Source organism: Hyaena hyaena, unplaced genomic scaffold, assembly GCF_003009895.1.
Source record: "Hyaena hyaena isolate Hyena2069 unplaced genomic scaffold, ASM300989v1 scaffold_528, whole genome shotgun sequence".
Taxonomy (NCBI): Eukaryota; Metazoa; Chordata; class Mammalia; order Carnivora; family Hyaenidae; genus Hyaena; species Hyaena hyaena.
This window is the reverse complement of record NW_024081158.1, coordinates 25,719-47,772: the sequence shown is the minus strand read 5'-3', so window position 1 is coordinate 47,772 and position 22,054 is coordinate 25,719. Positions and strand designations below refer to the sequence as shown.

Sequence of the window (22,054 nt, the reverse complement as noted above, 5' to 3'; positions counted from 1 at the left end):
ACTACTGAATTTGGCACTTGGGAAATCTTTTCCATAACTGTGGTTTTATAATGTTTCTTAGTAATTTAGTGGTGTGGTGACTTAACAATCATTCAAAAAATATTGGGTTGATTAAAAATGGAAGTTAAAAAATGCAAGTAGATGTATTATATATTACATTCACTTTAGTACATTAAAAAAAATTTTTTAATGTTTATTTTTGAGAGAGCACAAGCAGGGAAGGGGCAGAGACAGAAGGAGACACAGAATGTGAAGTAGGCTCCAGGCTGTGGCCTGTTACCACAGAGCCCGACATGAGGCTCGAACCCACGGACTGTGAGATTATGACCCGGGTCGAAGTCAGATGCTTAACCAACAGAGGCACCCAGGCACCCCTCATTTTAGTACATATTAAAATCAACTCCACTGCCCAGAAATATAAGGGATACTTGTGGTAACTGTTAATTTTAATTTGGCACATATACTAGCATACACTAGAGTAAAAAATATGCCACACATCTAGGAACAGTCTTTCCATATGGTGCTTAGGAATACATGCAGGATTAGAGTACCTAGATTTCTCATGACTTATTAAAAACCAATTTAGACATAAAATACACTTCTATATCTGCAGTATCTACATGAAGCCAATGAAATACATTATTTCTATTAACTTTAAGATTTTTTCCCCATGAAGATTAAACAACACATTGAATATTTTTTCCCTAGTAGAATCAATACCAGTATGACTGGCTCTGGTGTGAGAACATTTTCTGACAGAACCAGGAAAAGAATCATGGGGGGTAGGAGGGGAAAGTCCAATGTTTACAAATGGAGTCTGAAAAAATAAAAGCTATTTCTTCAAAAGGCCATAACTGCTTATCAGTATGCTTGGTTTTCTGAGGTACTGCATTAGACAGCAACAGAAATGTTCTTTTCCAGAACCTCACCAGAGGACACAGACCTGCTGCTTCCTCAGGTGCTAGCCCAATCAGCAGGATCACTTCTGAATGTTTAACTAGGTGGCACAGTTTCCAATGCAATGCTAAGAGTGGATATTTAAAGGAGAGGCTTATAAATCATAAAGAAGTCAGAGCAAGGACTGCAAATTAAAAAGGGAGTTAGAGATTGCTTTTTAAAACTAAGGGATTTGAGAAAACAAACCCAAACTACTTTGAAGTATGGTAATAACAATGTTACCAGACATTACATGATTGGAAATCTGAATTATGCCATGTGTAGGGAAAGGGTTATTCTGAAAGAAGTAATAAAGGGACTAGAATGTTTTGCAAACACTAGAAAGTTAAATTCCTGAAGCAACTTTCAACCAAGACACTAATAACTGGTGACAAGATTTCTGACAGACCTAGCACCTGTTATTGCGACTGTACTTCAAAATGTCACTAAAAACAAGTGAATTGGAAGAGGAATTCTGTCATACAGTTAAATGAAATGTAGACACACCAATGGAGTGAGTTCACGAAGGGGAAAAAGTGCTTCATTATAAAGGAAAGAAAAGGTTATGTAACATAAAATCCTTAACCCTGTCCAAATATGATCCTTAACTAATATCAAGAAATCAAGGAATAGTTCTTTCCTTGAACATTTGTCAATATGGATAACCATTGGCAGAAATACAGTGGCTCCACAGGATTCTGGAAAAGGAAAAACCTACTAAAGTTTCATTACTTGACGGAAGAAATTTCTAACAAGAAGTTGACAATTTCAAGTCACTGCCATTTTAGAACTTTATTAATGACCAATCCTGATTAAGTGGAAATCCCCATTTTACGATTTTCCTCCTTTAACTAACTTTCTTCCTTAATTAATAAATCAGCTAAAAATAATAATTTTAAAAAGCTGGAATTTCGGGAGCTCTTGGATGACTCAGTTGGTTAGGCATCTAAGTCTTGGTTTCAGCTTAGGTCATGATCTCACAATTCAGGAGTTCAAGCTCTGAGTTAGGCTCTGAACTGAAAGTATGGAGACTGCTTGGGATTCTTTCTCTCCCTCTCTCTTTGCCCCTCCCCTCTCAAAAAAAAAAAAAAAAGCTAGTATTTTTAAGTATACCAGGCAATGATGTAATAACTTACATATACTGACTCATTTAATCCACAAAACAACCCTTTCAAATTGGTACTATTATCCCCACTTTCTTTTCTAATTTTCAATGTTTGTTTATTTTTGAGAGAGAGAGTGAGCATGTGTAAGTGGGGGTGGGGCAGAGAGAGACAGAGAATCTGAAGCAGGTTCTGCACTATCAGTACAAAGCCGGACGTGGGGCTTGAACTCATGAACTGAGTGATTATGACCTGAGTGAGTGATCATGACCTGAGTCGAAGTCAGACACTCAACCAACTGAGCCACCGAGGTGCCCCTATTATCCTCATTTAAAATGCACAGAGAGGGGCACCTGGGTGGCTCAGTTGGTTGAGCATCTGACTTCGGCTCAGATCAAGATCTCACAGTTAGTGGGTTTGAGCCCTGCATCAGGCTCTGGGCTGACAGCTCAGAGCTTGGAGCCTGCTTCAGATCCTGTGCCTCCCTCTCTCTGCCCCTCTCCTGCTCATTCTCTCACTCTGACTCTCAAGAATAAACCAACATTAAAAAAAAATTAAAATACACAGATAGGCTCAATACTCTGCCAAAGGTCACACAAGTAGCAAGCAGATGAGCTGAGATTTGAAGCCAAATTGTTTGACTTTGGAACTAGTACATTTTATGTTGACTGCATCAATTACAAAGGCTTCAATTGTATTACTGTATTGTAAGAGAAGATGCTTATCATTGAGTCACACAGCTAGTTAATGGCAGTTAAGTCTCAAATAGGAGGTCCAATGTCTCCCGTTTAAGGTCAATCATATGCTCCACTGAAATTTGATAAATTGAACTTTCAATAGTATTTATTTAGATGAGTATGATATTTTGTATAGAGTAGACATGATATTTAAACAGGGTCTTATGACTGATTTATATCAAATAAATACCATGTTTCATTTCTGGGCCTAGGACAAGCTGGCAAATACATTCTGCTAGTTGGCAGGACTCTGATACTGAAATAGCTAAATACTGCCAATCTGGAAAAACAATTTTTTTTTTTCTAGAACCAGAGCTATTAAGCTAAGGATCTGAGACTCTAATTTTGCAAGAGATAAGACTCAACTATTAGGGTCCACAAACAAGAACAATATCATGCATTTTGCCCAGAGGACTCTTAAAAAGTCTGTTGCCTGTGAAGTCTGGAGGAGATGAGCTTGAAACTACTGCTTTAAGTCAATCAAGGTTCATGATTCTAACAGGAGAGTAGGTTTTATCAAAATCCTTATTAATATTAATGCAGACATTTACTTGTGAATTTTCCCGAAATATCAGACAAATCTGCACATCATACTTTGATTCACTGGAAACTTCAATGGACTAGAAACCTGATGCTGTTGTTTCTCATCAGTTGCATCACTATAATCCAAATCTTCTTACTGGTTAAATTTGTTTCATGGTGATGGTGACACTACTGTAAAGGGTTCTTTGCACAGTTTCAGTAAATAAATGCTCCACAGCTGGGTGATATATTAAAAACCACATAACATTACTGTTTAGAATATTCATGCCAGTCAATTTTATTCAATAACTCAAAAATATGTTTGTCTATGGATTCAGAAGAGATGAATTCCATTTAAGTGTCTCCCATCTTCAGTGGCAACACTGGTGATTAACAGGACTGGGGAGAGTGATACAGGAGAGATATGACCATTATACAGAAGGTTAAATTTGAGTTCTTCTCCTCACAGATTAGAATCTGGGTGGTGTTAAGAAGTATTTTTGACAATAAATCTTTACAAAGTTGCCTCAGAAAAGAAAGACTTTGCATTAGTTCAGACAACACAGAAGTTACATAGTAGTATATTCTTTTTTTTTTTTTTAATGTTTTATTTATTTCTAGGAGAGAGAGAGAGAGAGAGACAGTGTGAGCAGGGGAGGGTCAGAGAGAGAGGGAGTCACAGNTTTATTTATTTCTAGGAGAGAGAGAGAGAGAGAGACAGTGTGAGCAGGGGAGGGTCAGAGAGAGAGGGAGTCACAGACTCTGAAACAGGCTCCAGGCTCTGAGCTGGCAGTCAGCACAGAGCCCGATGCGGGCCTCGAACCCACGAACCGCGAGATCATGACCTAAGCGAAAGTCGGATGCTTAACTAAGCCACCCAGGCGCCCCCAAAGTAGTATATTCTACTTAATAAAGAGGAAAACAGAGGGGAAATGCTCATTGGCTTAAGTTATGAACATTGTCTATGGACAATATTGTCAAGATCAGACAAAATACAATTATACAGTCTAAGGGAAGAATGCATTCTAGGTTCAGTTATTAAGGGCACAGAACTGGTGGGTGAACAGTTACAAACGAAAGGGCTGTCCTGTGGTGGGAAGGGAAGTGTCTACTCCTACCTTCTCTCCTATCAATAAATATGTTCAATTATACCCAGGCACACATCCCCCTGGGGGATGGCTCTCAACTCATTCTGTCACATGCAGCTCTTAAAAAGAAGGAATTGTTAGGGACACATGGGTGGCTCAGTCGATTAAGTGTCTGACTCTCGGTTTAGGCTCAGGTCATGATCTCAATGTTTGTGAGATCAAGCCCCATGTTGGGTTCTGTGCTGACAGTGTGGAGACTGCTTGGAATTCTCTCTCTCCCTCTCCTCTGCTCACGCTCTCTCAAAATAAATAAATAAATAAACCTAAAAAAAAAAAGAGACAGAGAGAGAGACATGGAACAATCATTGCCTTTTCTTGTGGTTTTTGTAATCATCTTTAGAGAATATTTCTGAGCTTTCTGGGGAAAGAAAGAAAGAAACTAAGAATCATGTCTTTATAAAGATTTTTCTTACAAAGCTTTCTTTTACAGAGAGCAGATTTTGCCTCTTTTTGATATACTAGATAAGGGCAGTAGAATTCTATTTAGAATTTCTTTTTAATTTTCAGAATTTCTTATTACAGGCAAAGCTCTTTTATTACATGAATAAGATTAGAAAGGTTAAGAATGTAAAAACAGAGACTGCAAATTAATGCCTAGAAAGGTAAAATAGGCAATGTAAAAAAATCTTAGAATAGGATTTAGATTTAGAACAGAATTTCTATGTCCAGAAAATGATGATTCTTTTTGCTAAGCCCTCTACTACTTTTATGAATAAGAGAAAGAGAAATAATTACTAAATGTGGCCTTGAATCCATTCACAGATCCTCTGAACTGGGAAAAAATTCAAAAGAGGGCCTGTGATCATGGCATACAATAGTACCCAGCCTGATATTTTGGGGTATGAGAAAGAATAAGCTAATATAATTCTTCGAACACTAGTCTAGAAATGTAGTTTGTAGCATCATATATGTTTATAAAAACATTCATATAGCTTTTAGAATCTGTCATTGGTAGGTTTTTCCATTAGTTAGTTTCATCATGTTCAGTCAAACAAAATCTACTACTTGTAGCACATAAAGAAAGGTGAGGAAGAATATTTAAAAAATATTAGCTAATCTGTAGTAAAAATTAGTAAAAGCTAGACCATAGAAACCACAGAGCTTAAGAAGACAATGCCAATCACAGGTTCTTCTCTTTCCCTTCAAAACTTTATTATTCTCTGATCTTAGCAAATGCTCTCTTCTTATTATTTTCTAAATGTTTTATTAATCTACCTTTTTCTATTTTTGTAGCTTCTCCACCAATCCTCTGAATTAGCCTTGTTCAGCCAGGATGCTTACATGAACCAGAGAACTCAGAGACTGATTTCTGTGGTAACTTGCCTCAATTTTCCCAAGGATAATACACAATTAGTGCCATTTTAGATGCACAGGGTACACACAGAGGGGTGCCTGATGACACATGAGCTTAAATTTCTTAAGGAACTCCACACTAACTCAGAAGAGGAAGCTCCTTTATTTTCTTTTACTTTAACATTCTTATGTTACAGTAAAGTGGGTTCATATTCATCTAAGGACTATTTATTCATGAACAATTAAACTAATGCGTATTCATTAATTCACTTGTCACTTCTGAGCTGGATCCTGAACTCCTCTGATAAGGTAGTAAGGTGGAGTCAAGAACCAATCCACAAATAGTTAAACATGCAAAATTAAAAATTAGGAATTTGTCTTTTAAACATTTTTAAAAATTACTATAATTTTTAAAATATAGTAAATTATTATTATATGTGGATATAATCTATCATTCAATACTTTGTTGCTATTTTACTTTCTGAGTCTGATTTAGCCATGAAAGTAGTCAATATGGTTTTCCTTTCATTAATCCCTTCATTCAAGCACCTAGTACAGAAGTCTATCAAACTTTTTCTGTAAAGAACCAAATGATAGATATTGTGGGTTTTGTAGGCCATATGGTCTCTATTACAACCAGGTAATGTTGTCATGGCCTGAACGAAGCCACAGAATAGGTAAACAAACTGGCATGAATGGGTGTGGCTGTTTTAAAATAAAAATTGGTGGGGACAGTAGTTTTCTGACACCTGACCCAGAGTTCAGTGCTATATATAGATTAGCAATTCAAGGGATATTTTTAGCTAATGATAATGATGATGAGGGTAAGAAATAGACCTTTCAGACCACAGATATTTACATAACTATGCCTTTTTACTACTTAGCAGTGCTAGAATTTGACTTTGGTTTCTGATAAGTAGAGTTTTATGCCTATCTAAAGCATATCCTTGCATATGTGATACATTTGAAAATGAGAAAAAAGAATACTATTTCTTGTTCTGTATCATTTAATTAACCAAGACAAAACAGTTAATTAAGACTGTATTGACTCTGAACAAAGCAGAATGCTGATGTCAGATATATAGTCAAATGACTATATAACTATATAGCCTATCCATTACTGATTTATCACCAGTTCATACTTATTAAGTACTTTCCTTATTAAACAAAACACAAGACACACAAAGTGATTCCTAAGTAGGACTGTGCATTAAGAACCACTACAAGCTTCTTTTTGGGGGCCCTACTCCAAAACCTACTAAATCAAAATCTTACTGGGGCCTAGGATGAAAATTTGGGAAAACTGTCTTGGTTAATTCTGGTTATCCCTGGTTAAGAATCACTGCTGGAGTCTTTTTTCAAGAAAAAAAGTTAAGCTCTAAACATCTTCTAATCTATAGTCAACAATTTGGTATCAGTGTTTAAGTGTATGAGCTCTGGAATCAGAGCTGGGATCTAATCCCATTTCTGCCATTTCCTAGCTGTATAACCTGAGCAATTTCTATATGCCTGAGGTTCTTTATCTGTAAAATGGGTATAATAACAATATTCAACTCATAGCATTGTTGGGAGAATTCAATATATGAAAATATTTGGCATAATGCCTGGCACACATCAGGCACACAATAAATATAAACTATTACTACTCATCACACATTTTTTAAATTAATAAGAATAATATAAAATATACTCCATTTTAAAGGCCTAATTCAAGACATAAAGTCTTTTTAAAAACTGTTAGAAAGGTGACTAGGCTATTCCAACTTGTCTTGTACTGACCAGCAGAAGAGGTGTCCTTTTCCACAATCCACAGCAGGAGCTCTGAGCAAGGGAAAGCTGAGTGAATCAGACCCAGATGTATTTGACCCTTGTTTTGTAAGTCTGACTGCTCTTTCACAGCCTGGGGTAGGACACCATTTAATGGCAGGATTATTTTCAACAAAGGCCTGTTGAAACAGCAATAACAAAGCATGACAGAAAATATTTTAACGCTAAATTTTCAGAGTGTATCCTGTATCAATTTAATTTAAAAGGGGAAAAAAAGCGTGAAATAAAAAACAAAGAGTAATCAGTCTGATACTTAAAATAATACCAGAAAGTATGAAACTTAAGTAAGAAGTACAGAAGAGGTAATTACCTTAGTAACAACATGCCTTTTTAAATTTATATTTTCTTTAATCAAAAAACCAGGTTGGGATGCCTGGGAGGCTCAGTTGGTTAGACTCCAACTTCAGCTTAGGTCATGATCTTATGGTTCCTGAGTTTAGAGCCCAACATTGGGCTCCGCACTGGTGGTGTACAGTGTGCTTGGGATTCTTTCTCTCTCTGTCCCTCTCCCACTTGCTCTCTCTCAAAATAAATTTATAAAAATATAAAAAACACAAAAACCAGGTAATTATGATGAAGTAAAAATATAATTACAAAGAAAATGTGTAATTTAAACATGTTTCCTCATAATAATGTGCTGCTTTTCTGATGGAAAATAATTATAGAATCTTGTATGTGATTATTAGTTATATTAGGACTGCAAATTTCTAAATGGTGCCCTAATAATACATAAAAGTCAATATTATTATGCTTTCTATGTTATGAAATAGCAGGATGTCTTTTTTTAAAAAGTCCATTATGTTATAGGGTTTATAGACTATAAAAATCTGCATAAAGCAGTCAAAGTATAATTTTTAAATCTCACAAGAAAGTAACTTACCTATGCTTCTGCACAACTCTTAAACAAAAATAAATAATATAGGGAAAAAAGAAACATTCATTATATGAAGCTATTCTACCAAAAAACCCATTTTAAGCTGATAATCTTTATATCTGAATATTCACATGTAACAGTATAAAATAGGTCTTTTGGAAAATTTCAAATAGGTACTTACGATCTACTTTGAACACTGTTCTCATCAATCAGTCATAAAAGTACAACCAACAAATCAGTAAATAGCTCTGACCAACAGATATTTTATTTTTGTTAAATTACTACTTCTGCTTGTAATTTTTACTTGTTTTTTAAAATTTTAAAAATGTATTTTAGAGAGTGAGAGAGTGAGTGGGGGAGAAGGGCAAAGGTGGGGAGAGAGAGAAAATCTTAAGTAGGCTGTATGTTCAGCATGGAGCTTGACAGGGGGCTCGATACCATAACCCTGGATCATGACCAGCTGAAATCAAGAGGTGGATGCTCTGAGCCACCCAGGCACCCCTACTTTTACTTCTATCATGACAACAAAGCTTTAATTAATGCCACCACTCCTTCATGCAGTTTTTCTGGGATACAAAAGTCAGAGTCCATTATTACGTGTTTTCAAAAATAAAATAAAATAATTAAATAAAATCTGCTACACAGTTTTAATAAAATTAAAATGATAGAAATGAGATAATTGACAGCTTACCTTAATATCAAACTGTAGGTATCGTTTGTCCATCTCCTTAGAAACTACACTTTCTATGATATCCACAGGCACAAGTTGGAAGCAATCATATGCAGGGCAAAAAATGTTGTGAGCTTCACCTTCTTGAATTTTCAGATTCAAAAACCTATTGAAATTATCAGTTGATAGAAAAAAGGAAGAATATAACTTATTTTCACATTCTAAGAATTTTTTATGCTGAATTTTCTTTTAGAGTATAATTACAATAACACCAATGAACAACAAAGTGTGGAATATCAATTATAATACACAGATTCACATAATTCTCAAGCATTATTAAACATTACTAGCTCAACTGTTCATTTATTCATATACACACATATGGATCTATATACTCATAATTATGTTTTATATATTTTTTGTACATATTCCTCTTTTGCTTTATTCTCTCTAAAAATCTGAAACAATACATATAACATTACAATTTCAGAAATAAGTAGTTGGGAAAGGTCACATTCAATTCTCAATATTCTGTACTTTTAAAGAAAAGGGAGCAATTGTATAGAATTAAAATCCTGGATAATCCAAGAGATTTGGGGGTGGCATTCCAAGATAGCATACCTTTTTGAAGAAAAGACTTTCTGCTTATATTTCATTTAGATGAATATTAAGTTACATGTCCTACTTTAGGCACACTAGTTGACCTAGTAGGCAAAAGGCATCCTGGAGAGTGGCAGGAATGTAGCCCAAGGTGAATTAATTAAGTGCTTAAGAGGAGAATTGTGAGTTAGAGAATTTCAGGTCTGCCACTAACAAGTCATATGATCTTTAACAATTTATTTACCTGTCTGCCCCTCAGTTTCACTATCTGTAAAATGGAGATAATAATAAGCACTTCTTGGAGTTGTTACATAGATTATATGATACAGTGTGTGAATATCTCCATTGTGCCTAGCATAGAATAAGAACTCATTAATTTTAGCAAGGGCTTTATTTTTATTGTTATAAGTAATCTCTATGGAAAAACAGAAAGAAACAAGCTTTTGAAGTGTGATTTAACACTTAAACCTAGAGAAAATAAATGGAAAACCAGGCAATTAAGTCACCACTCTCTCGTGTTCACTATCAACTGTTTGACTATTCTGCCTGCAGTATTTTTTCCTTTGGGTTCTCTCAGTCTCTTAATTCCACTGCACTTACCAAAAAAAAAAAAAAAAAAAAAAAAGATCAAAACTTATTGAGACCTTATCAAATCTCCTCCCTCTGCTCCTTTCCTTTTTCCACAATTTCATCCTTTCCTTTTTCCACAATTTCATCCTGGCACTTCAAGGAAAACAGAGCCTCTCGTTTTGTTTTTTTAACTTTATTTTGAGAGAGAGAGAAAGCATGTGCAGGGGAGGGGCAGAAAGGAAGAAGAGAGAATCCCAAGCAGTATCTGCACTGTCAGGACAGAGCCCAACGGGGGCTTGAACCCATGAACCGCGAAATTATGATCTGAGCCGAAAACAAGAATTGGATGCTTAACCTACTGAGCTCCCAGACACCCTCACAGCCCTCTGCTAATAACCTTTCTAACATACCCCAAACCTAGCCATATCTTTAGCTCTCTCTGCCTTCTTCTCACTTCAGTGAAAAAGGGCTTCCTTCTCCACCCCCAAGTTAATCCTTAAATACTCTGGCCAGCTCTGGAACTTGCACAGTCCATAAACCTATCTCCTCTCTGCCTCTGTCTTTCTGTCTGTCTCCTAATAGCTCTTTACTTTGGCACAATAAATACGTTCAAGTTTTTTCCCACTGTGAAACATTCTCAACTAAATGATCCTTCTTAGCTCTACTTTCCTTTCATATCAAAGTTTTGTGACAAAATAGTTTGATGATTTGTCATTCCTTCCTCCAGTCCATCCCATTCACTTCTCAACCTGCAACACTGTGGCTTTAATAGCATCTTCACTGAATGGCCAGCTCTCAACAATGTCATTAAGACTACCCATTAGCCCAAGGATTAAAGACTTCTCAGTTTTTATCTGCACTGACTTCTCAGACACTGCTAAACAGTTCCTTCTTTCAGATTCTCTCTTTTCTCTGGCTTCTAGGACTATTTTTTTCCACTGGCATTATCTTCCTAGCTTTGGTTGCTCCTTATCCATCTTTTTCACTAGTGGCTTTTACTCTCCTGATTACTGATGTTTTACTGTTTTCCAGGGTTTTCATACCAAAACTCTTTTCTTCCCATTTCATTCAATCTTCCTGGGTGATCTAAATACTAACTTGGGATGCCTAGGTCGGTTAAGTGTCCAATTTTAGCTCAGGTCATGATCTCACGGTTTGGGGGTTTGAGCCCTGCGTCGGGCTCTGGAGCCTGCTTCAGATTCTTGTCTCTCTCCCTCTCTCTGTGCCCCTCCCCCACTTGTGCTGTCTCTCTCTCAAAAATAAACATTAATTTTTTTTTAAATACTCCTAACTTAAACTACCACCTATATGCTAATAACTGAAATTTAAAGCCCAGATATCCTTCTTTAGCTATAGATTTGATTACACCTAATATTTTTGTTTAAATGCCTCATATGCGTTTAAAATTCAACATGTTTAAAATCTTCCCTATTTTTCAATATAATTTAAAAACGACACATGCTCCACAAAACTCTGACATATCTCAACAGAAGGCCACTCTGTACCTTAGTGACCAGTTAAAAATAACGTGTATTACTCTGTGTTAGGAAAAACAAAAGAAATAAGTATTTATTTAAATAATAAATAATATTTATTCTTCACTGCTTCACATTTGCAGTAAAAAAAAAAGCCTGTTTCATTTAAGAATAGTCTTGATGGAATAATATAAGTTATGAATTACTGGTTATTAATAAATTTTATTTTATGAAATCTTAGCCCACAAGCACACATCTTTTAGGTATGCTGTGCAAAGACATGGGAAGTAAGCATTATGAACTGCTGCTGTATACCAAAGCATGCTAGTTGTCTCGAGGAAAAGTACTTAGGAAAATGTTCAATTTAGAAGTGGACCTACCTGCTTTTATCATGGAATGCTATTTTTATTTGAATACTATTTATTTGGAAAATGAGTTAAGTGAACCTGTCATGTCAAGGAAAAAATTGGGAGTATTTGTTGTCAATGATAAAATTCAAGACTTCATGTAAAAATTAGAATTTTGAAAAATTCTTAACTGCAATTGTGAACTTGACAGCTTTGCAATACTTAAAGACTTTTCTTTTTTCTTTTTAAAACTTATTTATTTGAACTCAAGTTAGTTAACATACAATGTAGTACTGGTTTCAGGAGTAGAACCAAGTGATTCATCACATATATATGATACCCAGTGTTCATCCCAACTGCCCTCCTTAATGCCCATCACTCATTTAGCCCCTACCCCACCTCTCCTCCAGCAATGCTCAGTTTGTTCTCTGTATTTAACAGTCTCTTATGGTTTGCCTCCCTCTCTGTTTTTATTTTTCCTTCCCTTCACCTATGTTCATCTGCTGTGCTTTTTAAATTCCACATATGACATTTTTCTGATGAGTTTGGTGATGATAGTAACTAATGTGATTTTTTAAACTATATTTATGTATAGTGAAATATGTTACCTTTGGAAGATCTGCATAACCCAGTGAACCAACATTTTCCAAAATGATGTAGTGCAAGACAGACCAACGATTTTAATGTAGAGGTACAAAAAACAAAACCTATTGATAAGGTCTCAGATTTTATACTGCAACTAACCACTAAGAAACTACCACTGATGTATATTAGACTATCTAAATTTATTAATACACTTCTCTTTTTTCCATTTACACATCTTTGTGAGGCCAAATTTTCTTTACGTATGTCAACCAAAACAATTTATCATTATAGATGGAATATATATTATCATAGACTGAATGTATGGGAATATAGCTGTCTTTTATTAGACTAGACATTAAAGAGATTTGTAAAATACAATTCTTCTAATTTTTTTATTTGAAAATAGTTAATTGTTCACAGTAAATGTTATTTATGTTAACATATAATGGGTTTATTATTATTCTTTTTAGCTATGAATAAGTTCCCTGGAAAGTTGAATATAATTTATCTTAAGAGAGTTTCCTGTCAAAGTGCACTGTTTCCTTATAGTTCCTATATGATGATTTAAATTTTATGTACTCTAAATACATCAGAGCAGGTTTAAGTATCTCTGGGGGGGGGGGGGGGGTGTTAAATGACAGAACTGGGAAGATCTCAATTGAAGGCAAGATCATTTCCTTGTGAACCATGCTATTAATCTTCATCAAGATACAATTTCCCACTAAATTTATATGCAGAGCATGAAGCTGATGAGCGTGCATAAAAGAGAAGTCTGGGGCAAACTTTACCTACATTTTTATCTTGTTGGTCACCCATCCTTAGTAAGATGATAATAACTACCATTTATCAAGTCTTAACTATGTGCCAGGCCCTGTTCATTTCCAGTACTTTACATATATTAAGCCATTTGATAGTACACTGACAACAATCCTATGAAGCACTATTATCACCATTTTATAGACAAGAAAATTGAGGCATAAGGAGGTTACTACTTACCTAAATTAACAACTAATAAGTAGCAGGAAGGATATTCTAGGCTGGGTAGAAAATAATAATTTCCCTTTCATTTAAGCCCTTGGCGTAGATGCTTACAAGCACTGGCGGGATTGATGATATTATGAGGTAGGAAAGAGTAAAATAAATTGAGAGATATTTTAAACTATCTGAGGATCTTTAAAAATTCTTTCATGCTTATTAAACAAAGAAGTTTCTTTTCTATATGCCTATAAAAGGGCTGCATTTAATTTAAAAATAGTTTTATCAATGTATAAATCACCCAACCTAGAACCTGTTTTACTGCTGCTTGATTTGACAAGAACTACTGGCAGGATGATGGGAGGAGAATCCTAGGTAGGTTGATAAAGTACCACAGAAAATAGTAATTAGATCTTTCAAATTTAAATCTTACCATAAACTTCCCATGGCTAGTCTGATGAGTATGGGAGATGGTTCCTGTGACAGAAGTGTGGCGAAGGAGGTAAAGGAAGTTCAAAAAAATTCAAGTAAATCCCTTGGGGAGGCTGTTTTCACAGAGGAACCAAGGTCCAAAGTAGCAAACTTGGTAGAACCCAGAAAATACTCCCTAATACAACAGAGTAACAATTAAGCTAAACAAAGTATTGTACCTGTGGAAGGATTTCTGCATCCAGAACTAGGTCAAAGTTAGCTTTGGATTGCAAACGCTGACCCTTACCAATTAGGTTGTCTGTATTAGCTGTACTAATTTGATGTTATCTAATTAAAGTCTAGTCTATGTTTAAAAGAATGACCATGTATTCTCATTTATTCTGATTTTAAGAAGCAGTGATATTTCTCTCTCCAAATGAAATCTTGCCCTATACCCTGACTTAAAAAACGAAATGTACTTAAAATGAAACCAGAATAACAGAAAGATGAGTGGTTGTCTACAAACTGGAGGGAGGAGGGGGTGGGGAAGATGAGGAGACAGAGAGAATGACGGGAGGGATGTCAAGGAGAAACGAGGAAAGTTTTGGTGATGAATATTTTCATTATTTTTATTGTGGTAATGGTTTCATGGGTATGTACATATGTAAAATCTTATCAAATTATTTAAATATGTGGTTTATTATTTGTCAATTATACTCCAACAGAATTGTTCAAAAAAACAACAGAAAATTTGCTCAGGTTCTTGCTCTCTCACCCAATAGGGTATTCCCCAGTTCCCTACACTTGGTACCTGGTACTCCATGAAAAAGAATAGTTTGAAAATTTCTAATTTTTAAGATTTCCTTAAATACTAATGACATGCTTTGCTTAGGTCATTAATCAGGAGATTTATGTGCTTCAGAGATAACATGATATTTTACTGCTCATTAATTACACTGATCTTCTCTTTGTTTCGTTTATAAACCTCTCTTGAAAAGTGCAACATTAGAGGAAAGTTAATGGATGGTAAGAAAGTATAACTCTTGGTGAGATAATGGGAAGGAGAACAGAGATAAACATGAGAAACAAAATAAATTTCCCATTTTTAATATATACCCAACCATGTCTAGAAGCGACATTGAACTTTGAATAGGTTAAAAGGGGATTTTAAAAAATTTTTAATATTTATTTTTGAGAGAGAGAGAGAGAGCAAGGGAGGAGCAGAGAGAGAGGAGACACAGAATGCAAAGCAGGCTCCAGGCTCTGAACTGTCAGCACAGAACCCAACGCAGGGCTCGAACCCACAAACCATGAGATCATGACCTGAGCCAAAGTTGGATGCTTAACCGACTAAGCCACCCAGGTGCCCCTAAGGAGATCCGGGTTGTTAACAGATTTTCAAGGCTATTCGCTCGTCACCAAATATTCAGAGGAAGCATAAAACAGTGTTTACAAAATCTTGGAATATAAAAAATGTTATTCTTGATATTTAGGCATAGGCTTGAAATTTACATTAGATATAATATAAATTAAAATACTAAGGAAACTTATTTATGCATACCCGCTTTGTTACCAAAAGTACCTTATATTAAGTGAAATAACATTTATTACTAAATTAAATGATTTTACTGTATTAATAAATGGGAAGATGTAAAAATAAGAAAAACTAAATTCTTCCTTAGTAGTATATTTCAGTGTAACTCTGAAACCAATATAAATAATCCATATCATTAAATATCAAAAGCAAGCAATTTTATTACCAAATAAGAGGCTGTCATGCAGTAAGAAATATTAATAAGCTGCACATATACTCACGACTCCCAACATCCTCTACAAAAGTCATGTCCACAGGGCATATCCACTGGGTCTTCAAATACAGAAATACTGCACATACAAATGTCACACTGGAGATGAAGAGAAGCAATGATTTAAATGAAGCCATACTTTGGAGAGAGAATGATAAATTTATTGTGTTAATTTAGTGCAAAAGTGATACTGTAATAATTATAAAGTTAAGTGTTTCATAAGGGAGGTTAAAGTTAGTATGCCTATTTTTGATTGAATAACAAATACCATGGCTACTTCATTAGAAACTATTAAGGGATTTAAATGTTTTAACACACAAGTCAAACTCTTAAATTCTGAATTTTCCATATCAATTATCCATTTGGGAAAAAAACTACAAGAAGCAAACCATCAGAAATTGTCCATTGCAAAATAACCACTTCAATATCATGTCCTTCAGCCTATACTCATCCCAGAAAATCTACAAAAATAGAGTAACTTTGTGTTTTCAACATAAAAATTCAGGATATTCAGAGTAGCAATTTAAGGATTTCAACCCAGGGAACTCTGCTACAAAACTGTATATCTTTCTAAACAATGACTTATTAGGAGCAAATATTCCAATGTTACAGATGCAAACTATAGAAACAGAATTCTGTTTTCCGAGAAAGCTGAGAAAAAACCCAGAATATTTATTTTTATCACATATTTCAGTATAACAGCATAACAATGGTATGCCATTTAAAAATGTAGACAATGGCAGTGTTGTTTCTCAATAAAAAACAAACAGTTATTATGAAAATGTACCTAGATGACACACTCAAGAAACTTTACTGAAGCAAATACATAATTATCAATATTTTACTATAAGTGTTTTCATATTTTTATTTAAAGTGCCCATCACAAACTCAACTTTTAATATTTCAGCATGGTGTGTTTAAAACTTTAAGCACCTGGAGATTTTAAGTGAAAATACAGTAGATGGCTTTCTCAAACTCTTTTATGTTTTCTGTTTTGAAATGAGAAAAGAAAACCTTTTGTTTTTCAGTCTGTAATTCAGAGATCACCAAAATATTCTGTGATAATAAAAACTTACCAAAGGGTGAAATACCTGAACCCTTCAATTATAAGAATATAATTAAAAGGTTTCATGAAACAACATTAAATAATTTAAAAGTTAAAAGACTAAACACAAAATTAGGGGGCAATACATTGAATACTGAATCATACCAAACTGGTGTCCAAATCCCCAGGAGATAAACTTAGTTCATCTGGAGAGGTGACAGAAGAGCGTGTAGTCCTTGGAGTTCTGGGAGAAGGGAGTGTGTCCCAGGCATTATATCCACTTGGGGGTGGAGTTGGCATCTGAACACCTGATCGTTGGCAGCAGTTCTCCGGGTTGGACATCCAAGCTTCAAGTAATTTCTCCCTGTCCCAGTCTTTAAGAAAAATGGAATAGATAGCTCTCAGAAAACAGAAAATATGGTGATGTTTTAAGAGTCTCATAATAACAAAAAAGAGGATAAATTAAAGTGATATAGGCCATCTCTTATATATCAAAGTAGTAACAGCAAATGAATATTCAGGAATGTTATATGCACTACTATTTTTAAACAGAATTTAAACTCTTATAATCTACTGTGGTTTAAAATATATCAATATCTACCAATATCATCAAAACTCCCCATCATTTCTAATAATCAAAAGAAATGTTTCACACATCACTTTTGGAAGTTACTAAATTATTTTTGGCATAGGTTTGAATTAGCCATTTTACTCCTTTCAAGAAAAATATGTAAATTTTGCAATTGGTTTCACTGGTGTCAAGTTGAAAAATGATTGGACAGCTTACTTTAATAAACATGTCAAAATGCCAACAAGCCCCAAAATCATTTGCCACACAGCAGAAAAACTTCTGAAGGGATTATGGTTATAAAGTTTTAGTTAATTAGGTATAAATTCTGTATTCAGTGAGTTCAAATCTGACTTAACTAAAGATGATCTTCCTACTAGGAACACTTTTAAAATAACCAAGTGAAGTGTGCTATATAAAGTCCAGAACCATAAAACTTAACCCATTGAAAATAATAAATAAGTACATCCAATTATTTTGTTAGCTGTTTTATACACATTATTTAATTTATTTCCCCCAACAAACCTTTCAATCATTATTTAGGTGAAGAAACCAGGACTCAGGAAAGTTATATAACTTGCCCTGGCTCACACAGATAGTGAAGGATTTGAAACCCATTTCTGTAATTCCAAAACCTGTTTTCTTCCACTGTAGCACAGTGAAGTACAGGGTCAAAAGTAGTAGTAGAGTCAATTATTCAATGTGGGCCCATTCTATACAATTTTACAGCTCTAATACAAATAGCTGTAGGATCTTTCTATGCAAGACTTTTTCCAACCATATTAAGTCAGTGTATTGGTGGTTTAATAGCATAATTATTATACCTTAGAGGTACAATACAGATAGACTGGGTGTGTTTCTGACTGTGTAAACCACACTTACAAAGGCACAGAAGTATAATGAAGAGACACGAGCAATTCTGTAAAGTTACAGCACACCACACTGTGGTTTGAGAAGATGGTAAACAAGATTGGAAAAGGAGTCAGATTACAAAAAGGAAGAAAAATCTAACAACTGAAAAAAACTCTATGAGTACATTCTAGGAAATCTTGCTACATGGAAGTTAGTATTTTGATAGGTCATTACTTACTTAAAGGTTAAAATTACTTTTCTTAGAACAGTAAGATAATTTTTCCAAAGTATCCATTATGTCACTTTTTAATAAAGGAAAAAATAACGAACTACTATAATTTCTATAAACAGATATTAAGTATGCTAGATTTTAGTTTTATCTACTACAAATATTTTGAGCACAGATTTTGCTTGGATTCTATTATATCATTCACTTAGCACCTATTTACTGAATGTCTTTTATGTGCACTGTCAGGCAGTAGGGATACAATGGGAGGAAAAATCAGGCATGATTCCTGCCTTCATGAAACTTAGTCTAGTAAGGAGAAAAACAGTAAGTAAAAAATCAACACAATAACAAAAGAATCATCACTGTCAAGAGTGTCATGGAGGAGAAGCAGAGAATCCCAGTCAGAGAAGGTAACTCTGGAGAAACAGTATGGAGTGGACAAATGAAGGATAAGTGGGAGTTAACTAGTAAAAGTGGGGGGAGGCATTTTAGACAGGCTGTACACAGCATGTTCAAAGACCCTGTGGTAAGAGGGAAGATGCCATCCTTTTAAAATTAAGAAGGTCAATGTAGGGGCACCTGGGTGGCTCAGTCAGTTAAACATCTGACTCTTGATTTCGGCTCAGGTCATGATCTCACAGTTCATGAGTTTGAGCCCTGCATTGGACTCTGCCCTGACAGTGTGGGGCCTCCTTGGGATTCTCTCTCTTGACCCCTCCTGGCCCCTAGTGTCTGTCTCTCTCTCAAAAGAAATAAATATACTTAAAAAAAAAAAAAGTCTCTTAAAAGAAAAAAAGTCAATGTAGCTGTAGCATGGAGATCCGAGGAGAAGCATTGTATGAGATGAGGCAGAAAAAATAGGCAGGGGCTAGATTATGCAAGACTTTTTAAATAACACATCTATCATCAGCTTAAGAATGATAGGAAATCACTGAAAAGTTGAACTTAGGGTTAGGAAGGACAGGTTGTCCCAATAAGATTTGAAAAGATCATTGTAACGACAATAAACAAAGAAACTGGATAGGGCAGTAGAGGTAACATAGTCAAATAGGATGGTAATGGGTAGCATAAGTGAGAGATGATGGAAGCTAGGGCCAGGTGATTACAGTGGAGATAAAGAGAAAAAGTTTAAGACATGGAAGGTGAAAGTGACAATTTGGAGACGACAGCACAGGGTCTGAAAGACAAGATATGCCAAAGTTGGTGTCCCAGGTTTACCCAGTTGGTTAGCTGATACCATCTATGTAAAGAGGGACTACCAGAGAATGATTTTAGTTTTAGACATGGTAAGTTTTAAGGAACTTCTGAGATATCCTAGAGATGCTTTAAACTAGGCAATTACGTATAAGCATGTAGAGCTAAGAAAAGAAGTCTAGTCCAGAGGGAAAAATCTATACCTATATAAACCATGGGAGAAGATATCATTTCCTAGGAAGAGAGCAGACTGAAAAGATGTAGGCCACTGACATTTACTTGACTATAGAACATGATGAGTCTCCAAAGGAGCCCAAAAAATACTTCAGTGTAAATTAACTCTAAGCACAAAATGAGCCATGGTATCATATTTTGTAAACTTTATTGATTTTATTAGGTAGCATTCAATTATGTATTATTACTTGTACTAATGAGGAAATACTTACACAATGACCTCTGTATTCCAATAGAGTCCTCCTAAAATTCAATTACTGCTCAGTAGATACTGCTGAACATTTCAGTCTTCTGCTTAATCTAGATCAATTTCATTACTTTGAGACTAAATTTGACAACACATAATATAGTGCTTAAATCTCTTTTCCTGTGTAAAGCTGAGTGACTGTTACCAAGGATATAATCTATAAATCTTCCAAATAGTTCAGTTTTTTGGCTCTGAAACAGCCTATCCAGATTTTGAGAGCGTTTAGAATAAATTGTGGCTCTGTGCACTATTTTATTCTCTAACACCATTTGTGTCTATAAATATTTGATAATCAAATGTCACTGTCACTGATACTACCCAAACAATTAGAAGAGATGTCCATTTGAAAACCTGCTACCTCTATTTTATGCCTTAATAGGGAAGTAAAATACAGAATTTTTAAGTAAGTTAAAAATTTATCCATACCACAGAATAGATAAATTCCAAATAGGAAAATTCAATTACATTATCATCTTATTAGAACTGACCCCTATTATGTAAATGAAGTAACAGAAAAATATCAATGGAGTAAAAATGGAGTTATTTAATAATACTTGATAATATAAGGTAAATAGATATAGATGAAAATGTTCTTTTAAAAAATTATTGGTAAAGTTAGCCTTAGATTCTCTATATATTGTGACTCAAGCCTATGATACATTATATTATCTAGGTGACTCTAGATACCTGTGGCAGAAAGGACTATAAATAAACAAAAAATGCTGCAGTGTTGAACTGCTGTTTGTAGTTAAGTGTGGACAAATGACCGAATTCTGGCCAATGTAGTATGTGCAGGAGTAGTGTATATATAAATAACATTTCAGGTATATTATTTATTATATATAATTCTTTCTGTAAACATTTTCTGAGAGCTTAATGGATGTCAGATATTGTAGAAACAAAAAAATAATAAAAGCTATCCTTTAAGAGCTCTCAGGTTAGGCAGAAAAGAGATTATCGTAATATTGTAGTTCCCAAGTTAAGCTCCAGGAAAAGCAAAAGAAAGATTATCATAATATTGTATTCTAAGTGTACAACAGAAGATGTAGTAGGAATAGACAGGAAAGGTCTCAGGACAGACTTGGGAAAAGGCCTCCTGAAAGATATGGTTACCAAGGACAAGTAAGAAGGGGTAAGTAAAGGAATGGGGTGACTGACAGTCCAGGTAAAGAAATATGAGTCATGAAGGTCTACTAAAGAGTCTGGATGGCTTCAAGTCTGTGGAAAGCTAGTGAAGGATTTTTCAGCAAGGCAGTGACATGGTCAAATGTGAATTTTAAAAGAACAGTCTAATGGCAATATGAAAAATTAATAGGGTGAAAGAAGAATGGCAACACGGGAGACCAGGACTTGGGAGAATATGATTTAGATGGAAACTAATAACAGCCTGAATTAAAGTCAGTGGGAGTGGGGATGGAAAGAGCTAGAGAGGGTACACTGGAAGGAAGACAGACACTTAAAAAAGAGAAATGATAAGACTGTGGTCAAATTCATCAGAGATGGAGGAGTAAAGTATGACTTTCAAGTTTCTGGAAGGGTAATTTGATGAATGTTGGTGCTCATGTATCAAGATAATGGCACAAAAGATTTCAGGTGTGAACGTCCTTAGAGTGAGGAGAAAACTGTTAAACAGACCTTTAGAAATGCAAAACCCGGGGCGCCTGGGTGGCTCAGTTGGTTTAGCATCTGACTCATGACTCCTGATTTCAGCTCAGGTCATGATCTTACAATTTGTGAGATTGAGCCCCGAGACAGGGTCTGTGCTGACAGCAGGGAGCCTGCTTGGGAGTCTCCCTCTCTGCCCCTC

At 35.1% G+C, this 22,054-nt stretch overlaps 1 protein-coding gene across 1 annotated transcript in view; it reads right to left on the bottom strand.

The window, feature by feature from the left end:
• Positions 1-22,054, bottom strand: part of ANKIB1 (ankyrin repeat and IBR domain containing 1) — a gene marked incomplete at its 5' end in the record, with an annotated part of 81,893 nt that overhangs the window by 34,547 nt on the left and 25,292 nt on the right. The window contains 4 exons of the mRNA XM_039255440.1: positions 7,519-7,685; positions 9,132-9,276; positions 15,889-15,977; positions 17,089-17,297. Of these exons, the coding sequence (XP_039111371.1) occupies positions 7,519-7,685; positions 9,132-9,276; positions 15,889-15,977; positions 17,089-17,297 (610 nt within the window). The remainder of the gene's footprint in view (positions 1-7,518; positions 7,686-9,131; positions 9,277-15,888; positions 15,978-17,088; positions 17,298-22,054) is intronic.